General features: G+C 32.1%; 1 protein-coding gene and 2 long non-coding RNA genes across 3 annotated transcripts; 2 read left to right on the forward strand and 1 right to left on the reverse strand.

Annotated features, from left to right (window-relative positions):
- The first annotated feature begins 2,624 nt into the window (after positions 1-2,624).
- LOC124429701 lies at positions 2,625-3,507 on the forward strand. The gene is made up of 2 exons (XR_006943526.1): positions 2,625-2,980; positions 3,153-3,507. It is a non-coding gene; the product is annotated as an uncharacterized LOC124429701 (long non-coding RNA).
- An 840-nt stretch (positions 3,508-4,347) lies between these two features.
- On the reverse strand, positions 4,348-8,394 carry LOC124429702. The gene is made up of 2 exons (XR_006943527.1): positions 7,371-8,394; positions 4,348-7,229 (listed from the first exon to the last, which is right to left on the reverse strand). It is a non-coding gene; the product is annotated as an uncharacterized LOC124429702 (long non-coding RNA).
- A 4,569-nt stretch (positions 8,395-12,963) lies between these two features.
- LOC124429699 lies at positions 12,964-17,661 on the forward strand. Its single transcript, XM_046975276.1, has 3 exons — positions 12,964-13,258; positions 13,941-14,023; positions 14,134-17,661. Exons 1-3 carry the CDS (start codon positions 13,171-13,173, stop codon positions 14,269-14,271), a joined length of 309 nt encoding a protein of 102 aa, XP_046831232.1. The 5' UTR covers positions 12,964-13,170; the 3' UTR covers positions 14,272-17,661.
- Positions 17,662-22,457: the final 4,796 nt, after the last annotated feature.

Consider the following 22,457-nt stretch of genomic DNA (forward strand, 5'->3'; position numbering starts at 1 on the left):
ACGTATATATACATTATATATGTAGTCTCAATCGTACATCGGCAATAAAAACTACGAAAAATTTCCAAAACAGAACAATTGGAAGAGTAAATCTTCATTAATTATATTTTCAATAATATATGTCCTTCATATTATTAATGTTCTCAAATTTATAACTATTTTTTTCGTTCAGTAATTCGTTATACATTTCGTTTAATAGTTTCATTTTAAATTCGTCGATTTTTCGTCCTTTCGGATTTTTATACCTTTATAAATTAAATAAATATTTATTAGTTAAAAGAAAAACAAAAAAAAGAAATATATATATACATATATTATATATATTATGTGGACCGGAAAGTAATGTCGCTTTCTTAAATTAATTTCAAACGAATAAATTTTTAACAAGTTTTTATTTTTAATCATAATCAAATGTCGACATCCGCAGAAACGACATTACTTTCCGGTCCACCTAATATATATTGGATATTCTTTGTAATCCTGTCTGGAAGATATAGACTGACTAATTCATTATTAACTAAATCATTTATTCTTGCTTAGATTGTATTCATAAATGCATTATAATTAAAATACTACAACTCTTTACTCTTTTGCTGTTTTACTCAAGACTTTACTCATTACTCTTTATTCCTGATCTTCTTGTTACTCTCTATTGGTCCATTGAAATCTTTCATCGCTATTTTTGACTTGATCTACTCAAGAATGTCCATCCATTGTTCTTTTTCTCACGTAGCCTTTCTCATCCTAATTCACATTCGTGCATACGCATTTGGTAATTCATATTGCTCTTTGTCCTATTGATTACTTCGACTTTCGATCAATTTGTCTCATACAAATATACATAACTAATTAACACTAGATCTTCAAACGTACCCTCAGCCATTCTGCATGTATATTCATCCTCGAATGTTTTTTTTTTCACGCTCTTTAACGTCATATGATCTTTTCTTTTCTTTAAAATCACTTACCATCAGTTGGCTACACTTTGCCGACACACTTCACACTTTACTATGCACTTTCTAATAATTTATTATCTATCTCACTTATTCCTTCACATACATTCATCGTACTCCAAGTTACAATAATATTTACGATGTTGTTTATCTTACACACTACGTACCTACACAATTAACAATTTTTCTTTTCTTTCCGTAATTTTTAAATTGTTGTTGTTTTCTATTCTTTGATTTTTGTACTTTTCTGTTCAAAAATATATGAAGATGTAGATTATCCGATTCCTTGTGTAGTTTCTCGTTCATAGATAATTTCCCTGGTAACTCCGAAATATCACCGTCAACTTCATCATTCTGTTCTTCGTTTGAACTTTGATGACCAAATGAATCCTCAGTACGCCTCGTCATTCCAGCGTGGCAGTCTTGCATCTCTTTGATCTTTTTCATCAGAACGTTGACATTTCTTCTCTCTCCTTAATGACATGCTTCTTAAGGGTGCTTCTTGGGTTAGCAGTTCCATATCAAGTTTTTTTCCATCATCTTCAGAAGTTGCTGCTGCATAGCATACAACTCTTTCATTTGTGCTTCGATGCCAGAACATCTTTTCATTTTCCTACTGCCTCTGTCGCCTGTACCGCGACTCTTTCTTCGTTGTCCAAGCAGGATTCTCGACGCTTACCATCGCTACTGTTCTGTTACTGAACGTACCTGCTTCGTGAAATCTAGCAATAATTCTTTCGGTATTATCTGGAGGAATGCTATAGCAATCCCCACTCCTCAAATATTAGTACGATCCCTCGAAGCATACCCAATACTGATCATTCTAACCCCCAGAAACTCGACTAAGAGGCAATTCATTGGCTCACATTGGCTTGACGTCATTGCCACCCCTGCCCTGTACGACTTATGTGTACTTGGATGATGATACCTATTTGCCGTATAAGAGAAAGAGAATGACAAAAAGAAAGAAAAGCAGAATGAGAAAGTATCAGTGTGGTAGAATATGAGGGAATGGTTGATGGAAGTACTCCCTCTCACTGGGCGAGTGACAGAGACGAAAAACGATGTTAAAATTTAAGAAACTTTATTTGGTGTATCTTTCGATCTCTCTTTTACTCTCTATGCAAAAAAAAAGTAAATTGATTTATTATTTGTTTATTATTGTTAATTTATTCGTCTACCGTGATGAATACTATATTTTATAAATATTATGTATCATGAAACTATTCTATATAAATATGTTTTTTCATAGAAAATAGAGAAAAAAGAAACAAAAATAGGGATTATATATTTAAAAAAAAAAAAAAAAAAAAGAAAGAAAAGAAAAATTCTTTTAATGGTGATATAACTACGCCTTTTTCGTGGACAAGCAACTATGTTAAAAGAAACTTTACACATCAAGCAATAAATATGATACATTTATTTTAATTTATTAGGTACACTGTACCTAATCAGACAATTACTTTCGACAGCTATGGCTATGGTCTCAAGAAGAACGAATGTTTTCTTTTTTGTTCTCGGTGTTTTCGTCGTCTTTTTTGTTTCCATCGTCTTCTTTGTTGTCTCTCACTTTTTTTGGTTGGTTTCCGATGTGTGTGTTTAATAGCGCCGAGACATGTTAATTATGTGTCTTGCCAGAGGAGGCGTAACAGTCGCAACGATATCGCCACAGTCTATATTCACCAGTGCCATCTAACAATGCATTCTAGAAATGCAAAACTGATGAAAAAATAATGGCGCTGTCCATATTAGACGTGTAAGGTTAAGTTACCTTAATTTTATAATCAATCATTGTTTAAAAAATTGATAGATACGTTTGATCCTATAGTTTTATATAATGATATACTTTCCTTATGTATAATACTTATGTTAAGTTAATACCAATATTCAAATGATATTCAAGAAACTCATTTGCGTAACCATATTCTCAATATATATAGATATATCATAAAATATTTTACTATAATGTCTTTATTACGAATTATTCGATATAACGAATTATCCGTTATTTTTCCGTTAACTGCAAGGTAATTATTCTTCTTTAAATCATTATAAGCTTTTAGCAAAAGAAATTGTATTTGATGTTACTATTTTTTTTCTTTTTTTTTTACAAGTCATCTTTGTATATTATTGCTTTGTGTATTATTGTATATTATTGAACATCATTAAGGATAATAAATATAAAAATCTTTTTTTCAGAGGATTCCTTTGGAGTAATTCGTCAAAAAGAAAGAGCAATGTCGTCATACAATTCAAGAGAGGCTTCAACGCCATAGTTAGTTCATCTATTAAACAAGAGTACAAGAAACAAAAGATTCTATCAAACATTTATAAAGTTGGTTGAAGAACATTAGCAACGGATGCAACTAAACATTAAAAATAAATATGAAACAAATTTCAAGCAAATAAACAAAATAATGAAGTAACAAGAGGTACTGATCAGTCGCATTTTTCATGGAAAAACTTTTTGGAGTATTTATATCCACATATTTGGTATTTATTGATTTCTTTGTCAGTAAGTATGAAAATATTAATAAAAAGTAAATTAAGCGTACACATTACAATTATCTTCCTTCAAATGTTTATAAAAATGATATAATAAAAAATACTCTAATCAAATTAGATTATAGATAGATATAAAATTTATTTATCGACCAACAGAAATTAATTTTATTAAGTAATATAAATTTAATTAGTTGTGCAAGTGTTGCGATACCGGATGAGATATTTTTTACCGTCTTTGTGTAAATCCATATTGTTTCACTACATACTGTATATTTTTTTATTTGTAGAGCGTCCTAATGGTTACAATGTTAAATTCTTGGATACCGCAATCTTTTGGCAATATCATAAATATTGTGACAAAAATAGTCCAAGACAAAAAAAATGATTCTACATTGAATACTTTGGAAATACTTCTTAGTATTTGTGCTGGCACATATATATGTTGCACAAGTATGCACATTTTATGTATTTTCCAAAATTTCAAATATATATTCAAAATATCTACATCGCAAGGCTAAAGAAGTTCTACACGAATTATTGGTTGTGTTATTTCTGTAATAATGTTATAGCCTCAGCTGAGAGTATCAATATTATTATGTATGCCAATAGTTATATTTATTGGTAATCTATTAGGAAAAAACTTGCGTAATTTTTCTACAAAAACCCAAAATCAAATTGTGGAAGCTGCTGTCTGTGAAGAAGCTATCCAAAATATACCAACGGTAAATTAAGAATTATTTTATACTTTAAAATCTGCTCAAATGCTATACCAATGGAACATTGGTACTGTTACATCCCGCACCCTTCTTATACTTAGAATATAAATACCTGCAAATAACATTATTCTTAGATCGTTAAGTATAGGAAGTAAAAGGGGACACCTTACGCATTAAACCTTACGTATTATGTATTATACAAAAGAGTTTTCAAACATTATTACAAAGAAACGTACAAATTAAGAATCTTATTTGCATAAGTAACTAATACAATTATATGACACATCCATTACCCGATAACTAGAGGTGCGTACGAATCGCATGAGTTATCGTAACCACATCAATTACCCGATAACTACAGGTGCGTACGAATCGCACGAGTCATTGTAATCACATCCTTTACATAATAAAAAAGTTTATGCCGAGAACACGACGTGGTAATAGGAAGTATCATTTACGCCGGTTACTCGCATCGTTTTACGATCTGGTTCGCCATCACTCGGATTTGGGAATTCTTCCAAAGGAGATCAACATACACAAGGCAGTTTCTTATTGTCTCGTACATATCACAGTAGAAGAGAGAATCAACAGCCCAAGTAACTTATCACCGTCCGATCCCCGGACGAAAAATATCCGAGAAATCCCTCATCATCCACCACCTGTCAACGCTACTGAATAGGTCGCCTCATCGGAAGACCGTTCATATAGGTGTCCGTTCCGTGCCACGAATTGCGCGTAGCAGATAACGACCAAAAAGGACACAAATTTCACGAAGGTCAGATATATATTTTTTTAACCCTTTGCACTTGGAACCATTCTGGACGTTGGCTACCAGCTACTCGACGCTACTTTATGGCAGAAACGTGCATTTACAGACACTCGTATTATTTAATATAATTTTGGAACTAACTAACATATTATAATGATATTACATTTATATGAATTGGTTGAAATCGAGAAATGTATATTTGCACAAAAATCAATGTTTTATTTTTTATAATTTTGTATAGAGTGATAAACTCTAAAACACTTCTCAAAATGCATTGCCGGCTGATTAGTGCACATTTGACAATAATATGTTGTTTGATGCCCGTCACCAGGTGTTTTCCTATTAGAACAAACAATACAATCTCGTTTTATTTGTACCACATCAGGAATATGTAGTTTATTGTCTAATCTATTGTCCGCAGAAGATGTGAATGAACGCGTTCTCGATTCACGAAAATCACCTCTCAACTGGTCAATGATTATAAATCTCACTATACAGTGCATGCTATATTTGCTTTCTTCTAAATCTTGTCATATCGCTCTTTTCAAGTAATGCCTTTGAAGTGGTTGGATCATCGTGAGCAATCTTATCGCGTTCTTGTAAGACAAAACTCGCTGACATTTCTTTGTGTATATCTTAGTAATTTTACTATATTTTGATTTGATTTCTTGTGCCATTTCAAGAGAAAACTTCAGGGAAGCATGCATGTCTCAAAAAGTTGTGCTGAAATAACTCAATTAGCCGTAATCACTAATCAAATTTAATGTCCCATGAGAGGGGATATCCGAATGATATGCTAGAATTACGATGTCCCACGAGAGGGGACAGCCGAGTGCAAAGGGTTAAGGCCCCTGCCAAGTGGAACGTAACATAAAACTGTTGACAGCGGTGGGATACGCGATTTATACAACATGTCATCTGATAAAGCAACTCATTCTGACAAACTTGTTACACCCATCGAAAGAATAGAAACGCGTAGTGCTAGACTTAGGCGACTCAATGAACAAGAATTAGAGGACGCTCACCAAAAATTAGCTCAAATAAAATCTCAGTTAGTTGCGCGCGAACAAGCTATGCGCGAACGCTAAGAAGCAATGAGGCGCGAGACCGAACGTGCATCTACGGCAAAATTAGAGATATATCCACTCGTGTTTATGATACAGGATATCCTTGCCATAAGGAGCGAGAGCCACTCCAAATCAGATCATCACTCGATAAATGAAGCATTAGAAATGATACCGCGTTTGACGGGAAAAATATGCCTCTCACCTCGTTTATTAAAACATGCAAAAGAGCACGACAGATGATACCAGACTACTCAAAAGACCTTTTTACTAAAGCAGCAATATGAAAATTACACGACTCCACATACCGAGCAATAGAAAAACACGATATTCGTAATATGAACTCTTTATGCAACCGACTCAGACAAACACTAAGAACTCTGCACTCACAAGAATTCTACAGAGCTGAACTTGGAAACATATTAATGCGACAGAGCGAACCGATGATCGAATACATCGATAGGGTAAGCGCTCATGGACGAAGAATACTGGGAGGAAGCGTCCGAAACGAAAAACGCGAAATCGACGAACTAACTCTCCATAGCTTCTGCGCCGAATTCCCCATGGAATACTTCCCATACATGCTAGCTAGTCAATGCAGGAGTTTAACAGAAGCATGCGATAAAGCAATCGCATGCTAGAATGCATGCGATTGCTTTAATGCAATAATGAATGCAATATAAATGGAATAGAAGAAAGGCCGCAAAATTTTGGCAATCAAAAGACAACAGCGAGTGACCAGCTGATTTCCACTATCACGAATCGCGAAAATCGAGAGGAACGAACACACGAACGACACGGACTAACGATGCGTGTGAAGTCTGCAAGTATTGTAAAAGAGTAGGACATATGTGAAACAAATGTTACAGGAATACACAAGACTCTCAAAAGCGTACTCCTATCCATAGATCATATCATCCTCCTCCTCCTCCTCCTCGATTATCTCACACTTCTCCTGCTGTAGGACCCTTCCTGGTCTCCTACAAATCCAAAAGAGTGTCGATACTGCAGAAATTACGGACATACAATGGACGAATGTCGAAAAAGAAAGTGGCAAGAACGCCAGTCGGGAAACGCGAACCACCCTCCGTCGAGCGACTTCGGGGATAAACGCGCAAACGCGTCAGATAATGACGGTAAGAGCGGACGAACCAACTATGTCCGCACAGTCCGGTTAAATAACGATCCGAGTTCACTTTTTGTCGTCATCACTTCTAAAGACCTGAAAGGAGAGATTGAGTTTTTAATCGACACGAGGTCAGAGCCTAATATATTAAAAATCGGTATGGTCGATGATTTTCTAATGTGCAACGAATCAAAGATAAAATTAAGTGGAATAACAAAAGAAACGATATGTACGTACGACTCTTACACCATCGACATTTATGGATACCCCATAGAATTCCATATTGTTCCCGACTCCTTTCCCATCCCACATGGCGGCATAATCGGATCCGATTTTTTTAAAGATACTGCAAAGATTAACTTTATTAAAGAACACGCATAATGACTAGGCCTTTCGTCAAGCCGAAGAAGATAACCATACCGGCGCGAACCAGTAACATAATTAAAATAGGCACTTTGGACAAGAAAAGTAAAATAGGCTATGTGCCTTCATTAAATTTGGAAGAAGGAATTTACGCAGGCGAACCTTAGTAAGCAACAATAACGGAGAGACACTCATGAGGATTTTTAATACCAAAGAGGAAGACGTAAACCTCGTTATTCCAAGAATCGAACTTCAGGATTTTGAAACAGTCGACATTTGTAACTTATCAACTCCAGAACCTAGGAGCACGGACAGAGATAATAAAATTTTAAAAGATTCTTATCTCTCCTTCGAAAGTATTTCTTCGAACGAGGCTAGTAAACCCAGTATGCGGACCTTATCTCCCCTAGGACGAGATAACGACGCACTGAAAACAGAACGCCTCACACACGGGACCGAGATTACGGAGATTATGCAATCGACAAAGGCCGTCACCATCCTTCCCACATCCTCCCCTCTCTCACTCGTCCCTGTAGACCAGTCGCAGATAAGACTAATAAACGCTACGCTAAAACTCTCCAAAGCATAAATTTGGAATCATTAAACGCGGAAGAAGCAAGAACGGCAGAACATATGATAAAAGAATCGTTGGGCTTATTCCATTTACCGGGAGATAAATTTACGCTTACCAACACTATAACACACAAAATAGAAACAGTAGATTCGACGGCAGTTTCCGTACGCCAGTATCGCTTCCCTCCCATACATAAGGAAGAAATAAATAAATAAATAAGTGAGCTCTTAAAGAATGAAGTCATCCAGCCCTCAACGTTACCCTACAATTCTCCTCTCTGGATCGTTCCAAAGAAAGCAGGCGCCGACGGAAAGAAAAGATGGAGATCAGTGATAGATTACAAGATGTTAAATGAAAAAACGGTAAAAAATAACTACCCTCTACCTAACATTACTGAAATATTAGACCAGTTAGGAAGTGCTAAATACTTCAGCACGTCTGATTTAGTATCTGGATTTCACCAGATCGCGATGAGCAAAGAAGACGCTCCTAAAACGGCATTTTCAATACCATACGGCCATTACGAATTCACACGAATGCCGTTAAGGTTAAAAAACACTCCTTCTACATTCCAGAGATTAATGAATTCAATCCTCACGGGACTGCTAGCAAACGAGCTTTTCGTATATCTAAATGATATAGTAATCTACTCCAGCTCTCTTTCAGAGCACCTTATTAAATATCGAAAATTATGTGATAGATTAAAGAACGCAGGACTAAAATTACAACCAGAAAAGTGTAACTTTCTTAGAAAAGAAGTTATTTAGGACATGTAATCAGTTCGAACGGTGTGAAACCCGATCCCGGAAAGATAAGAGCAGTAAAAGAATTCCCAGTATTCCGTTCAGCGAAAAATATAAAGTAATTCTTAAGACTAGCTGGTTATTATAGATTTATACCTAATTTTTCTGCTATTAATAAACCACTCACGAATCTTCTAAAGAAAAATGTATCATTCAAATGGGAGAATAGCCAAGAAATTTTATTTAAAACGTTAGTAAATTTACTGTGTCAAGAACCGTTATTACAATATCCAGACTTCTCAAAACCTTTCGTCGTTACAACCGGTGCATCCAATTACGCTATAGGAGGAATACTAAGCCAAGGCGAAATAGGCAAGGACCTACCTATTGCGTATATTTCCAGATAGCTTAACCAAGCAGAACAGAATTATTCAACCATAGAAAAAGAATTATTAGCCATCATATATTCAGTAAACTATTTTAGACCTCTACGGTACTAGCTTTCGGTAAACTATTTTTACCTTTACGGTACTAGCTTTTCATTTAGTAACGGACCATAGGTCACTAAAATGGTTGCATTCAGTAAAAGATCCTACATCGAGATTAATACGTTGGCAATTAAAGCTAGCCTAATACGATTATAACGTCGTACATAAGGCCGGGAAAAGGACCGTAAACGCGGATGCCTTGTCTCGAAACCCCGTATACCTTCATAAACAAATACTCCCCATAGTAGGGACAAGCTCGAGCGAGGAAGAATTGTATACGCCCAAAAGTAAACACGTGCACTCTCAAGAATCACAAAATAGGAAAGCGGACGACATAACAGATGAAACCATTCAAGTCCCATTTGACGTATACAACGGAACAGACGATACGAATGACGAAACTTCGACCGACGAAATGTACGCTCATATCGACGGCAGTATAGTAGAAATAAAAAATAGAATAATAATGCATAACGGGAATATTACTTTCTTTATTACGACTAACGGAACTTCAGTAGATCTAGACCCAAAAGAGCTAGCAAACAACCATAAATTATCCACCATCATCGACCGACGAAACCCTTGGAAATGTAAAGGTTATTAAGAAAAATGAAAGGTATTTAATAGCGTTACCTGTCAAGGAAATAATCTCACTCTTTATTAAACTAGGAATTCTGGACGAAGTCCTTCATTCTCTTCTTAATGCGGCCATCAAACTATAATTAAAAACGATAGCAATCTTAAGAGGACCAGTGGGAGATATACCCTGGAGCGACGTAAGGCGGAAAATTCGTTCGATTTTTTTTACGTAGAGAAACAAAGATCATTATATTAAGGAATGAGATAGAGATACCTAAAGAAACCGAACGAATAGAAATAATACATGACAACCATTCGACGCCTGTAGATGGACATAAAGGTGTATCGAAAACTTACTCTAGAATTCGACAAAAATACAATTGGACAAATTTAAAAAGAGGTATTCTAAATTATATACAGAAGTGCAGAAGTTGTCAAACGAAAAAGCTTGATAAGTTAAAAATTCATCAACCGATGACTATCAATGACACGCCCGGGAAAGCATTCGATAAAATATCTATGAACATCGTAGGTCCGATGCCTACCACGAAATCCGGACGTAGCTATATCTTAACAATGCATGGTCTTTTCAGTAAATATTCTAACGCGATTCCCCTCCAACAAGCTTCTTCGGAGGAAATCACTGATGCATTTATTAAAAATGTAATATGCCGATTTGATTCTCCAAAAGGTATCTTCACCGATCAAGGTACCAACTTCTTATCGAAATTAATGAAAACCGTTGCTAAGAAATTCAAAATCCATCAATATCAGACGAGCGCGTGTCACCCACAATCGAAAGGTTCAATCGGACTATCATATCACGTCCTCGTAGAATTCCTTAAACATTTCATTACCGAAAACAGCGAATGGGACGATTGGATTGATGTGACAATATTTTCATATAATACAAGCGTACGCGAAGGAACGATGTATACACCTCACGAACTAGTGTTTGTCCAATTAATCAGAACGCCGAACGAATCTACCTATAATGATTTACAAAATGAAACATATGTGCATTACCTGGGAATGTTAAATGAACAGATTAATAGATCACAAGAAGCTGCAAGACAAAATTTAATTAACGAAAAAACAAATAAAAATATACTATGACAAAAAGCAGCGAGTTGTTGATTTTAAAGTAGGAAACCGAGAATATCTTCTGAAAGGAAAACATAAAGGTAAACTCGATGATAAATATATCGGACCATTCGATATAGTATTAAGTTGGTGCGAATGAAATGTCGGATTCTTAAGTGAATATATTAAACTGCATATCTTTTTCCAAAAGCTGTTTATTTGATGAAAATATGCTCCATTTACTTCAATACACTTTTCCCAACGAGATTTTAATGCATAGATGTCTGTCTTGAAGAAATTCTGATCTTTAGAATCAATGAACTCTGTATGGCATTTTTCAGACTGTCTTCATTTTCGTACTATTTACCCCGTAAAAACAGTTCGAAAGGTTTAAATAAATGAACGTCGGTTAGCGAAAGATCCGGTGAATAAGGTGGGTGCTGCAAAATTTCATATTTTAATTCATTTAATTTCGCAATTGTTTTGTACGATGTATGCGCCCGAGCGTTGTCGTGGAGAAGTATTTGGCCATGCCGATTAACAAATGATAGGCGTATAATTTTCAATTTTTCATGCATTTCTTCAATGTACTGGCAATACTTTTCGGCTATAATTGTCATTCCAGTTCGAAGGAATGAGTAGTGTATTACTCCAATCACATTCCACCAAACTGTGATTAAAATTTTCTGTGGATGAAGTGATGACCGTGGAGTATGAGCACAAGCCTCATCCCTATCAAGCTACCGAGCACACCTTTTCCTATTGTCGTAAAGAACCCATTTTTCATCACAAGTAATGATCCGATCGAAAAATGGATCTCGATTAAATCGGGTTAGCAATGATGAGCATACGTTCAAGCGATCCAGCTTATTTCGCTCGGTTAGTTCGTGCGGTATCCACTTATCCATTTTTTTCACCTTCCCAATTTCAGAGAGATGTCGCAATATTGTTGTATAGTCAACTTCCATTCTGGCAGCAAGTTCCCTTGAAGAAACAGTTGGATTCGTTTCCACCAATGCTTTCAGAGCATGATTTTTCACAGACGTTTCGGGTCTTCCACGCGGTTCATTTAGCAGGGAAAAATCACCAGAACGAAATTTTTCAAACCAACGCTGCACTTTTCGATCGTTCACAGTATTTTACCCAAACGTCTGGTTTATATTGCGTGCAACTTTTGCAGTATTATTACCAAGTTTATATTCATATAAGAAAATTACACGAATATCGGTTGAATTCATATCGGTGCAAAATTCAAAGCAAATAACAAAAGGGAACACTTTTGAGAAAATCTTCTTTGCTAAAATGTGACTCTGGCAATAGACAGTACGACTATAAGCCAGGTTATATCAAAAACAAAAGCATAACAAAAACAGGGAGACAAACATTCACATTTAAAGAAAATCCGACATTTCATACGCACCATCCTAATAGAAGTATTAAACAAGTACAATATAAAAGTACGTACCGATAATGGCGACCGCATAGTAGACGCCACAGACTCAAGATTAATAAATCTAAACAACAGTCGCCATCGTGGAAACCTGTAGTACCGATACATGGTTCCTTTAAGCACAGTATAGCGCAACGATCCCTTTCCCTTCCATGATGACAATTGGTAAAGTAGTCCCCCACCACAGTCGATAAATTAAAATACAAGAAACGTTAAACGAGCTAACAGCATCCATTGCCTTTCGACGCTCTGCAAGATGGAATAGCTCAGAAGTCGACATAAAAATCTTTACAGTGAAAATCTTTATTTTAATACTAATCTTAATAAAAGGACGACAGCTATTTCCGTCGTCCATTGACACAACATTTGTGCCAGCAGCTGCACTCTACGGGCACTCTCTCTCTCTCTAGGCCCTAACATATTCATATTAAGCCTAAAGGAAAACAGCATCAACACAAGAAGACTTATCTTGAGCGGCACCGCCATGACAGACGGTACTTGCAAAAGCTCTCAATATAGCGACCTCTATAGAACATGGGACGACGTAGTAGTACAAGCTTCCGTTAGGATCACGCTACAAGACTATTTCGCCACCGTCAAGACAAAGGCCAATCAAATCCATCTAAAATCAGGAACTGTATGGGCATTGGACGAAGAAGCCTGCCTCGACTCAAATGGAAGTGAAAGTTATTAGTCGAACATTTCAACCAACAGCAGTAGTTTCCATGAATATGATGTTCTTTATGAGGGGCCAGCAATGAAATTAACACCTGCCGAATCATCTCAAGGACCCATTCTTTACACAGTAACAAAGAAAGATCTTACGTTTGCTCTAACAAGAAACAGTGAGTTTATTTTATCCGGATACTCTATCATCATAAGAGAATAGCTATCTTTAGCTATTATTCATAGAAACATCACGTGGAAGATCATTTAAAGGAAAGATTAAAACTTCCGTAGAAAATTTAGATATCTTCGCCTATGTGAATTCGAAATTTATATATGTAGAAGGACATCTTAAGACACAACTAATCTCGTTATATATCGACATTACGCAACAAAAGTGTGTTTTAGAGAAACAGGTACTCAAGAATGCTCTTTCGTTAGCAACAATAGTAACCGACAAAATGCATTATGCTTTGATGAAGCAGCCAGGATACATGGCGGTCATTGCGGTAGAATTAATATATATATTAAAATGTATTCCTGTAAAAGTAAAGATCAGGCAGACTGAGGAATGCTATAAAGAATTACCGATCAGTTATCGGAACGACTCATATTTCCTAGCACCTAAAACACGTTCCATCCTGAAAAAAGCTTCTTCAAAAAATTGTAACGAATTATTTCTCAACATGTATAATCTACATGGAACCTGATGTAGAGTGGCCCCGAAACTGATCGAATCAATATCTCGCCCAGTAATTCAACATCTAACGAAGTTAGATGTACCTCCACAGTAGAGATACATCGACCCTGAACACGATCGTGAACAAGCGATATTTACTAAAAAGAGGATCTTAAACTCAGGTCACACGTTAGGAAACCAGCTGAAAAACCCGCCATTATCGACACTCTTGCTAGAGGAATTAATGGGAGACATATATCTTCAGGCAAACATCTCTTTATATAATCTAATGAATGAGGAATAAATTGTGGTCACATATGACCACTGTGGCGATCAACGTATTAATTTGTATAATGATCTTTTTCTTTTTTACAGGTAAAAACATTTGCAGCAGGAAATCAAGAAAAAGAAGTATTTTCCGAAGAAGTTGAACATGCAACTGAGTTATATGAAAATTTAGAATTTTGGTATTGGTTTGTTTTTTTTAGCAGGAACAGATTTATTTTGAAATAGTATTTTATTTCGTTCATTGTACTTTAGTGATCATTTAATATCAATTGGGCAATTAACATTTGGCGATCTTATGGCATTTTTGATGGTAACTGAAATAATTCAAAGATCTTTCTCTCAACTATCTTTATTGCTTGGAACATACGTAAGAGGAATCAATTCAAGTGCCTGAATTTTTTTAATATTTTATTATTTTTACTTGCAAGATTTTAGATATATTGTTTATAAACGATTTGAAATTTATTTTATGATACTTAAATATACCAACAATACCAATGGTAGTCGGAGGAAAGATAAAAAAGGATTCTCAGGGAATATAGAATTAAAAAATGTGAAATTTAACTATTCAACTCGGTCGAATCATGTTATTTTGAAGAATTTTATTTTGAATATTAATATATGAATACAAATTATAATATTTTTTCAAACTATTTCATTATATATTACGCATTATTAAATGTTATAGATCGTAAAAGCGGCGAAAGAAGATAATGCTCATGAATTCATTACAAAATTTCAATATAGTTATGAAATCTAAATTGGCAAGAGAAATGCTAAATTAACTGGTTGACTGAAGCAACCATCAATCTTTATATTAGTTGAAGCAATGTTGTATAAAAGGACTAAATATTGATAATTTATCTCGTATCTTATCTTGTATTCTATATGAATTTTCTATTTTAGCTTTTTGGATTATTAAAGCGAAAGAATAGTTCACAATGCATTAGAAAATGTAAGCCGAGGTAGAACAGTATTGGCTATTATTCATAGATTAAGTACTATTAACGCTTGTTGTGTACTTGGAGTGTAGGACATTTTAGACCAACTTTAAACTCAATTTAAATCAAGTTAACCCTTTGCACTCGGAGCCATTTTCGCGTGGATTAATTAGCAACTGGAGACGCTTTGTCGCGTTTTTGGTGAATTTCTTACTTCTAACTTAAAATGATTAAACACACAAATTATCCTATCAAACTTTTATATTTTAACATTTTATGTTATCTTTACGAAGATAATTTCTGAAACATTAGTCTTTGTAATTTTACTTCGTATGATATTTCATATAACAATTGCCGAGATGGATTTCCGGCTTTTCAGAACAAATATTACAATAGTATGTTGTTTGATATTTTTTGCCGGCTTTATTTCTTTGAGAGCAGACTTTACAATCCTTCCTAATTCTTGTTAGAATGTTATACAGTTTTCCATTCAGGTGGATCTTTTCGGAATCGGAGGTTGAGGTTGAAGCTCGATCACTATTATCATCACTGCTCGTGTTCTCTCTATCGTCAAGCTGTCTGAGTATAGATATAATTTCTTCGTTAAGTAACGTTACATCAAACTCATCTTCACTTGACTAAGTTCCATGCTTAGGGGATTAGAAACTTCAATTTTTATAGTCCTTTTGTCACGACTTTCAAGTTCGAACTAAGACCGAAAATGAAATCCGGTTGATGGTTGCACATTAATTTCAGATGAGAAAACAATACTTCCATTGGAAACGAAGATTGTTATCTTCGTAACATTATACAGGAAGAGCTTAGGAACACAATTGAATGAAAGAAAACAAGAAGTTGTCACTGTGCATCGAATTTCTGCATCGAAATAAAGTAGTGAGCGAGTGTCACCTCTCCAGTGCAAAGGGTTAATTTTTGTCATTAGGATTTTTACAGTCATTTATCTGTAGTTGAGATATGTATCGTTATATACCAATTGACAGAATAGTCCGCGTTATGTCACAGTCGCTGAGTTGTGATCGAGTAAATTTTAAATTTGTAAAATCTGAAGTGTACCACATCCCATGTACACAGTAAATTATTTTTGCATTAATTTTTGATTTTCTATTATTAAAAATTTTTAGTCCATTCATGCTCTAAGTAATGTAATCCTTTATTTAAATGTGATAGAAATTATTTTCTAATTTTATATCTCATTCATATTTCAAATCAAATGCAATCGATGTGAATGGAAAACTAGCTATTATACAATACTATAATGAAAATAAAAGAATAGACTCTTTTGATCAGTTATGTCATTTATTTACTGTTTAACTCATTTGAAACAAATTGCATACCATATGTGCAATGCCTTTACGAGGCTATGAGACCGAGGTATAATAGTAATGATGAGCAATTTTCAGTTATTCTGAGTAAAATATTCGTCTAAATAAAAGTTGCTTTTTAATTAATAATATCTGTAAAATATACAAAAACATAATTTGTCATTGGTTTTCATTTGTACCAAATAAAACAAAACGTTTTGTTTGAATTTTCGAAATCTACATTTTTAAGAAATTCAATACAGGAACCCATATATCTAAATCCATTTTTCAAATCTATCATTAACATCAATAGTATCACCTTCTATTCATACCACCTAAATGAAAATCATTATCTTAAACCAGCGGGATCTGCGTATTCAGAATTTCTTATATGTAAGAAATAATATCTTAAATCTTATTATCTTAAGCGTTGGCTTAGATAATACATTTTTTCTTTTCTTTGACCCATCTTTATCCGTGAATAAGTAAGACATTTGTTTAAACCACTCCTTACCCGTGAAAATGGAGCACCAACGACGACGCGTAACAATTCAGTCTTACAGAAAATTTTTCGCAGAAATCAATTGCACAGACGGTATGCAATCATCTTATTTATGCGAATTGACTTACGAATTGGCTGATTTCCATAGTAAGCAAGGTTTTCTTTTTACTGAAAATGAACAATATAATGAAAAAAACAAAAAAATTTGAATCCTTGGGATAAGTTTTATTTTTTACTGAAAATGAACAATATAATGAAAAAAAAAAACAATTTGGATCCTTGGGATCGTGTTTGGAAAAATTCACGTTTTCGAATGGATTAATAGAAAAAACTAATCATTGAATTTTAAGAATTTTCTTCAGTATTATTGGATATGACTGGTATAAATTTCATAAAGTTATTGAAATGTAAAATGCTGGTAGAAATGTTACAATATTTTTTCAATCTTGCCTGAAAGAACTCTATAAGCATTTTTGTAAGGATTATTTATTAGTGTGTTTTAATATATCATTCTTTCGAAATAATTTAAAATTAGGAATTAAGATCATATTCGGATTTAATGCTGAGAAAGATGGAAATAAATTCTATAAGATTATAGTATATAAAAAACAATGCTGATGTATGATTTATCCACATTCGAAAAACAGGAAAATTAAAATTTGATGTACTTCATATAGACACCCAATATGTAATTAGCACAGCAATAATTTTTGCGTTCGGTGCATCGGTCACGAGTAAACATTTAATTATTTTTTTTATTATAATTTTGTACTTTTATAACTCTTTGTAGAGATATGAATTTGTATGTATGGATATTTCAATAAAATGAATGGAAAAAAAAAATGGAAAATAATAGAGATTGATAAAATAATTAAATATTTTTTTCCTTCTCAAAATAAGCTTATACTTGTACTACAAAATAACTATACTTTTTGCAAAGATCATTTGAGTACTTATATTTTTTTGAAAAAAAACTTGTCTCAAAATGATTATGTCGTTAGATTTTTTTCGAAATATTAGAAATTAAAATAGATATTCGGTTTCTAATGAAAAAAGTCAATTTTTGAGCATTGCATGATTCTTGAATTTTTTTTTTATAATGTCAAAATTGGAAATGCGTTTTCATAACTACTGGATTATTATTTCTGATGTTTCGAAGAATATACAAAATTTTTTTGGAGTAATAATCATTCATTCTGTATAAATGACAGCTGTTCAAAGTGCCTAAGGTGTAGCACATTCCAAATGCACAATTAGAAATTATTTTAAGTGTACATAACTAGGGTTAATATTATGTACATATTATACATATATATATGAGCCGTTTATTTTGAAAGTTGCCTAACTCCATTTGTCAATTTTATTCGGTTGCCATAATTACATGTACAACTTTATGTTATTTATCAGTAAAGCATTTTAAATTGCTTATATTCTGAACAAATATGATAATTCTTGACACATAAGTTTTCAGAATTAGTTCAATAATTGAACCGTGTAGTTTGAAAGTGGCCTAACTCCGATTTAAACTCGATTTAAAAAAAATCGAAAAAAAAAACAGAATTATAGAACAATATTCGTCTTAAAAAAAAAAAAAGCACATTATAGAAAGACACATTATAGCTTACAGTGACATATGCGCCGGGCAAAATAGAAACATTAAAGTAGCTTTAATGTGGTTAAAAATTGTCCAAACTTTGGAAAATAATGTGGAAATCATAGATCACAAATTTTTAATATCAGGACATTCGTTTTTACCAAATGATAGAGATTTTGGCGTGATAGAAATATCATTAAAAAAAAATAATTTACTGTTCGTTCCCCAAGATTATTACAAGATTAATAAAAAGTGTCGGAAAGATAATAACTTTATTGTAAATGAAATGAGACAAGAAGATTTTGTATAAACAAAATTATTAGAAGACGCAATTTTTAAAGGGGTAAAGAATTCTAATGGAGAATCAATAAACTGGTTAAAAATATGTTGGATGCGTTTTGTCAGAAATAAACCGTATAAAATTTTCTATAAGACATCAATGAATGAAAATGAAAATTTATTAATATATTATATTAATATATTATATATATATATCATATTACATATGCATATGATATTAGATGGAACAGAAAGTAATGTCGTTTCTGCGCTTGTCGATATTTGATTGTGATTAAAAATAAAAACTTGTTAAAAATTGATTCGTTTGAATTTAATTTAAGAAAGCGACATTACTTTCTGGTCCACCTAATATATATATATATATATAGTATTGACTATATTTATATTATGTGCTTATTATTATTTTATTGCATTAAGTATATTTATTTTATTTATTTATTGTATTTATTATATATATTTTAATATATTATTTTAATGTTATTTCTTCTTCTTCTTCTTTCGATGAGGCCTGCTAGAAACCACGTGCCAATTTCAATTCTAAACACTTCCTTGTTTTCTCTTCCGTTCCCTCCAATATTCCTTCATCTTTTCATTATGCTATTTCTTTCTGTACTCAGACCACTTCGCATCAGGTTTCTTCTTCAGTCTTCCTTGGAATCCTTCCATGCTTAATACCCTCTTTCTAAAAATCTCTCTCTGTCTATAGTTTCTTCTTCACTTATATTATTTCTTTCTAGATCTTTCTTTATCTCTTGAATCCAGCTAATTATTGCCTTTTTCTTCCAAAGGTACATGAGTATCCTTTTTGTTAACCTGGAATCATCCATTCTGTAAATATGGCCAAAAAATTGCAGTCTTCTTTTCCTTATCGTTTCTGTTATGCCTTTTATGTTCCTGTATATTTTATCATTAGATCTTAATTTCCATACTTCTGTTGTTTTCACTGGACCTAAAATTTTCCTCATGATTCTCCTTTCTAGTACTTCTAGTTTATCTAATCTATAATTTAGTACCAGGCATTCACTCGCGTATAAGCATTCCGATTTCACTACTGTAGTGTAGTGCTTTATTTTAAGATTTTTAGATAAACACTTTTTGTTATAAAAATTCTTAGTGATATCATACGGCCTTTTCATCTTATGTACCCTTTCTTCTATTGCAGATTTTTCTAAAACATGTTTTTGAATTATTTCTTCTAGGTATTTGAATTTCTTTACTTTTTCCACTGGACCAATATCTGTAGTCAAAAATTTTGGAGCGTTCTTAATGTTTGTAATAAATTTAGTTTAATAATAAGTTTAATTAATGTTATTTATTATATTTATTTATTATTATTATTTTCTTATTACATTTTTTAATTAATGTATATATATATATATATATATATATATATATATATATATATATATGTGTACATATATATTTGCACACATATTATTCATATTGAATTCATAAAATTTATAAATTATATATACTGTGTCCCAAAAGAAAATAAAAGAAAAACAATAATAATATGCAGTACGTGTTGTCTCCATTGAAAAAAGAAGAAAAAAGGAAAACAAAGAAAAGTTCAATGCTTAAACAAAAATGCATTTTGAAAGAAACGTTGAAAGTTAAGAAAAAGAGAAAAAACGAATAAAAAAAGATCGAATAAGATCACTGTAATTTAATTTAATTTTTTTAATTTAATTTAATTTTTTAAGTTAATTTAATTCCTATTTTGTGTTTTTTTTTTTTTTATATTACTTTTTTTATATTACTTTCATCTTCTACTTTATTGTCGTACGAATCAAAGAGAATGGAAAGAAACGTTACGTAAAAAAAAAGAGTAAAAGAAAGAAAAGGACAAAATATTAAATTTATGTAGCATGTAGAATGAAAAAAGAAAAAAAAAATAATAAAAAAGTAGAAAAAAAAGGAGAGGAAGAAACTGAAAATTTAATTTCTAGTTCTGTTGACTCCAAAAACTTCAGGCTGTTTTTCGCGCGAGTAGATAAAATAATGTGCTATGGCATATATGTGGAATACAAAAAAAAAAAAAAAGAAGAAGAAACGATTGAGAGAAGAGCAGGGCGAAGTATTTAGAATAAAAATCGACTTAAAAGAAAAAAATTGACTTTCTAAACTTGATTTGTTATTTATCGAAAAATCGAAATCGCGAATTTTTGAGTCCTTTAGAATGAGAGAGAGAGAGAAAGAGAGAGAGAGAGAGAGAGAGAGAGAGAGAGAGAAATGTTAATTCGATCGTGATCTTTGAAGACGATTCGTCATGAAGAAAGTAAACTGGAATATATTAGAGCTGACGTTGTGTCAAATAGAAAATAAGAAAAAAAGGATAAATCATTAAACAAAAAAATTAGCGAGAAATATCGATGATCTTTTAATTATTTCTTTTCTTACTTTTTTTTTTTTTGCACAATAAATTCAGTTTTATCTTACTCTTTTTCTGTTTTTACATTAATATTACTATAATAATAATAATAATAATAATAAAAATATATGTAATATATAAATATATATAAATATATATGAATATATAGTAATAAAAAATAATATCACTATAATAATAATAATAAAAATGTGAATGACAGCCTCGTAAAATTCTCTTAAGAAAAAAAAAAAGAAAAAAAAAAAGAAAATAAAATAAAGTCCTAACTATATATTTATTTTCTTTTTCCTTCTTTTTTTTTTTTATTTTCATTTTATCTCTTCTTCAAATTCTTTTTTGTTTTCTTTTAATTTTTTCAAATTAAATCGATCAAAAGATCGTGAATGCTTTTCTACTACACGAGAGAGATATTTCGTGATCGGTGGTATCTGGCCATTAATTTAACATTAAAAATAATGTTAAATTTGTAATATATGTCGTTTATTATTCGATACAAATCACATTGATATATATCGATTCATAAAGCGTAATAGACGACCTTGATCTTATGATTGAGAATCTTTAGGAAACTTTAGTCGTTGTTAATGATAATAATTATGCGTTTTCACCCGACTTTGATAACATTGATCGTCACTATCAAGAACGAAATTAGCTATGATGAAAGATACTTCGAAAACAACGAGAAACATTCACTTTATTATCATTACAATAACATATCGAATAAACACATTGTCAAACATTGCATCGACAATTTCGTTGTTCATTATAACGGCGATGTATTTTAAACTATTGCAAAATCTTCTTCATGCTTTATTATATCTATATTCTATAGATATATATATTTTCAAATTTATATATATATATATATATTTATATAATATTTATATACATAATATTTATTATATATACATATATATATATATATATATACACAAATTATTAACTTAATTTTTAATAATTAATTAAAAATTAAATATTTATATATATATATATACATAATAATATATATTGTCAAAATAGTAGATTTATTGGTTACGATGAATAAGGGCAACAGGATAAAGCACGGAAGCTTTTACAAATATTTGAAAGAATTTTACAAATATTTATTTGTAAAGAAAAAATAATTTATTTAATTAAAATTAATTAGTATTACATTAAACAATTATTCTGATATATAAGAGAAATTCAACTATAATTCTATTAAAAAATAAAATCTCTTTGTGTAGTCCTTTAGTAATTTTCAAATATTTTTTATTAATCTTAATAAAACTATTTTTTTATTTATTTATTTTTTATTTCACTGTTTCTTGACATTTGCCAATTTGATTTCTTATAAAAATGTTTTTTTTGTTTTTTCTTTAGT

This window comes from Vespa crabro, chromosome 16 (genome assembly GCF_910589235.1).
Source record: "Vespa crabro chromosome 16, iyVesCrab1.2, whole genome shotgun sequence".
Lineage (NCBI taxonomy): Eukaryota > Metazoa > Arthropoda > Insecta > Hymenoptera > Vespidae > Vespa > Vespa crabro.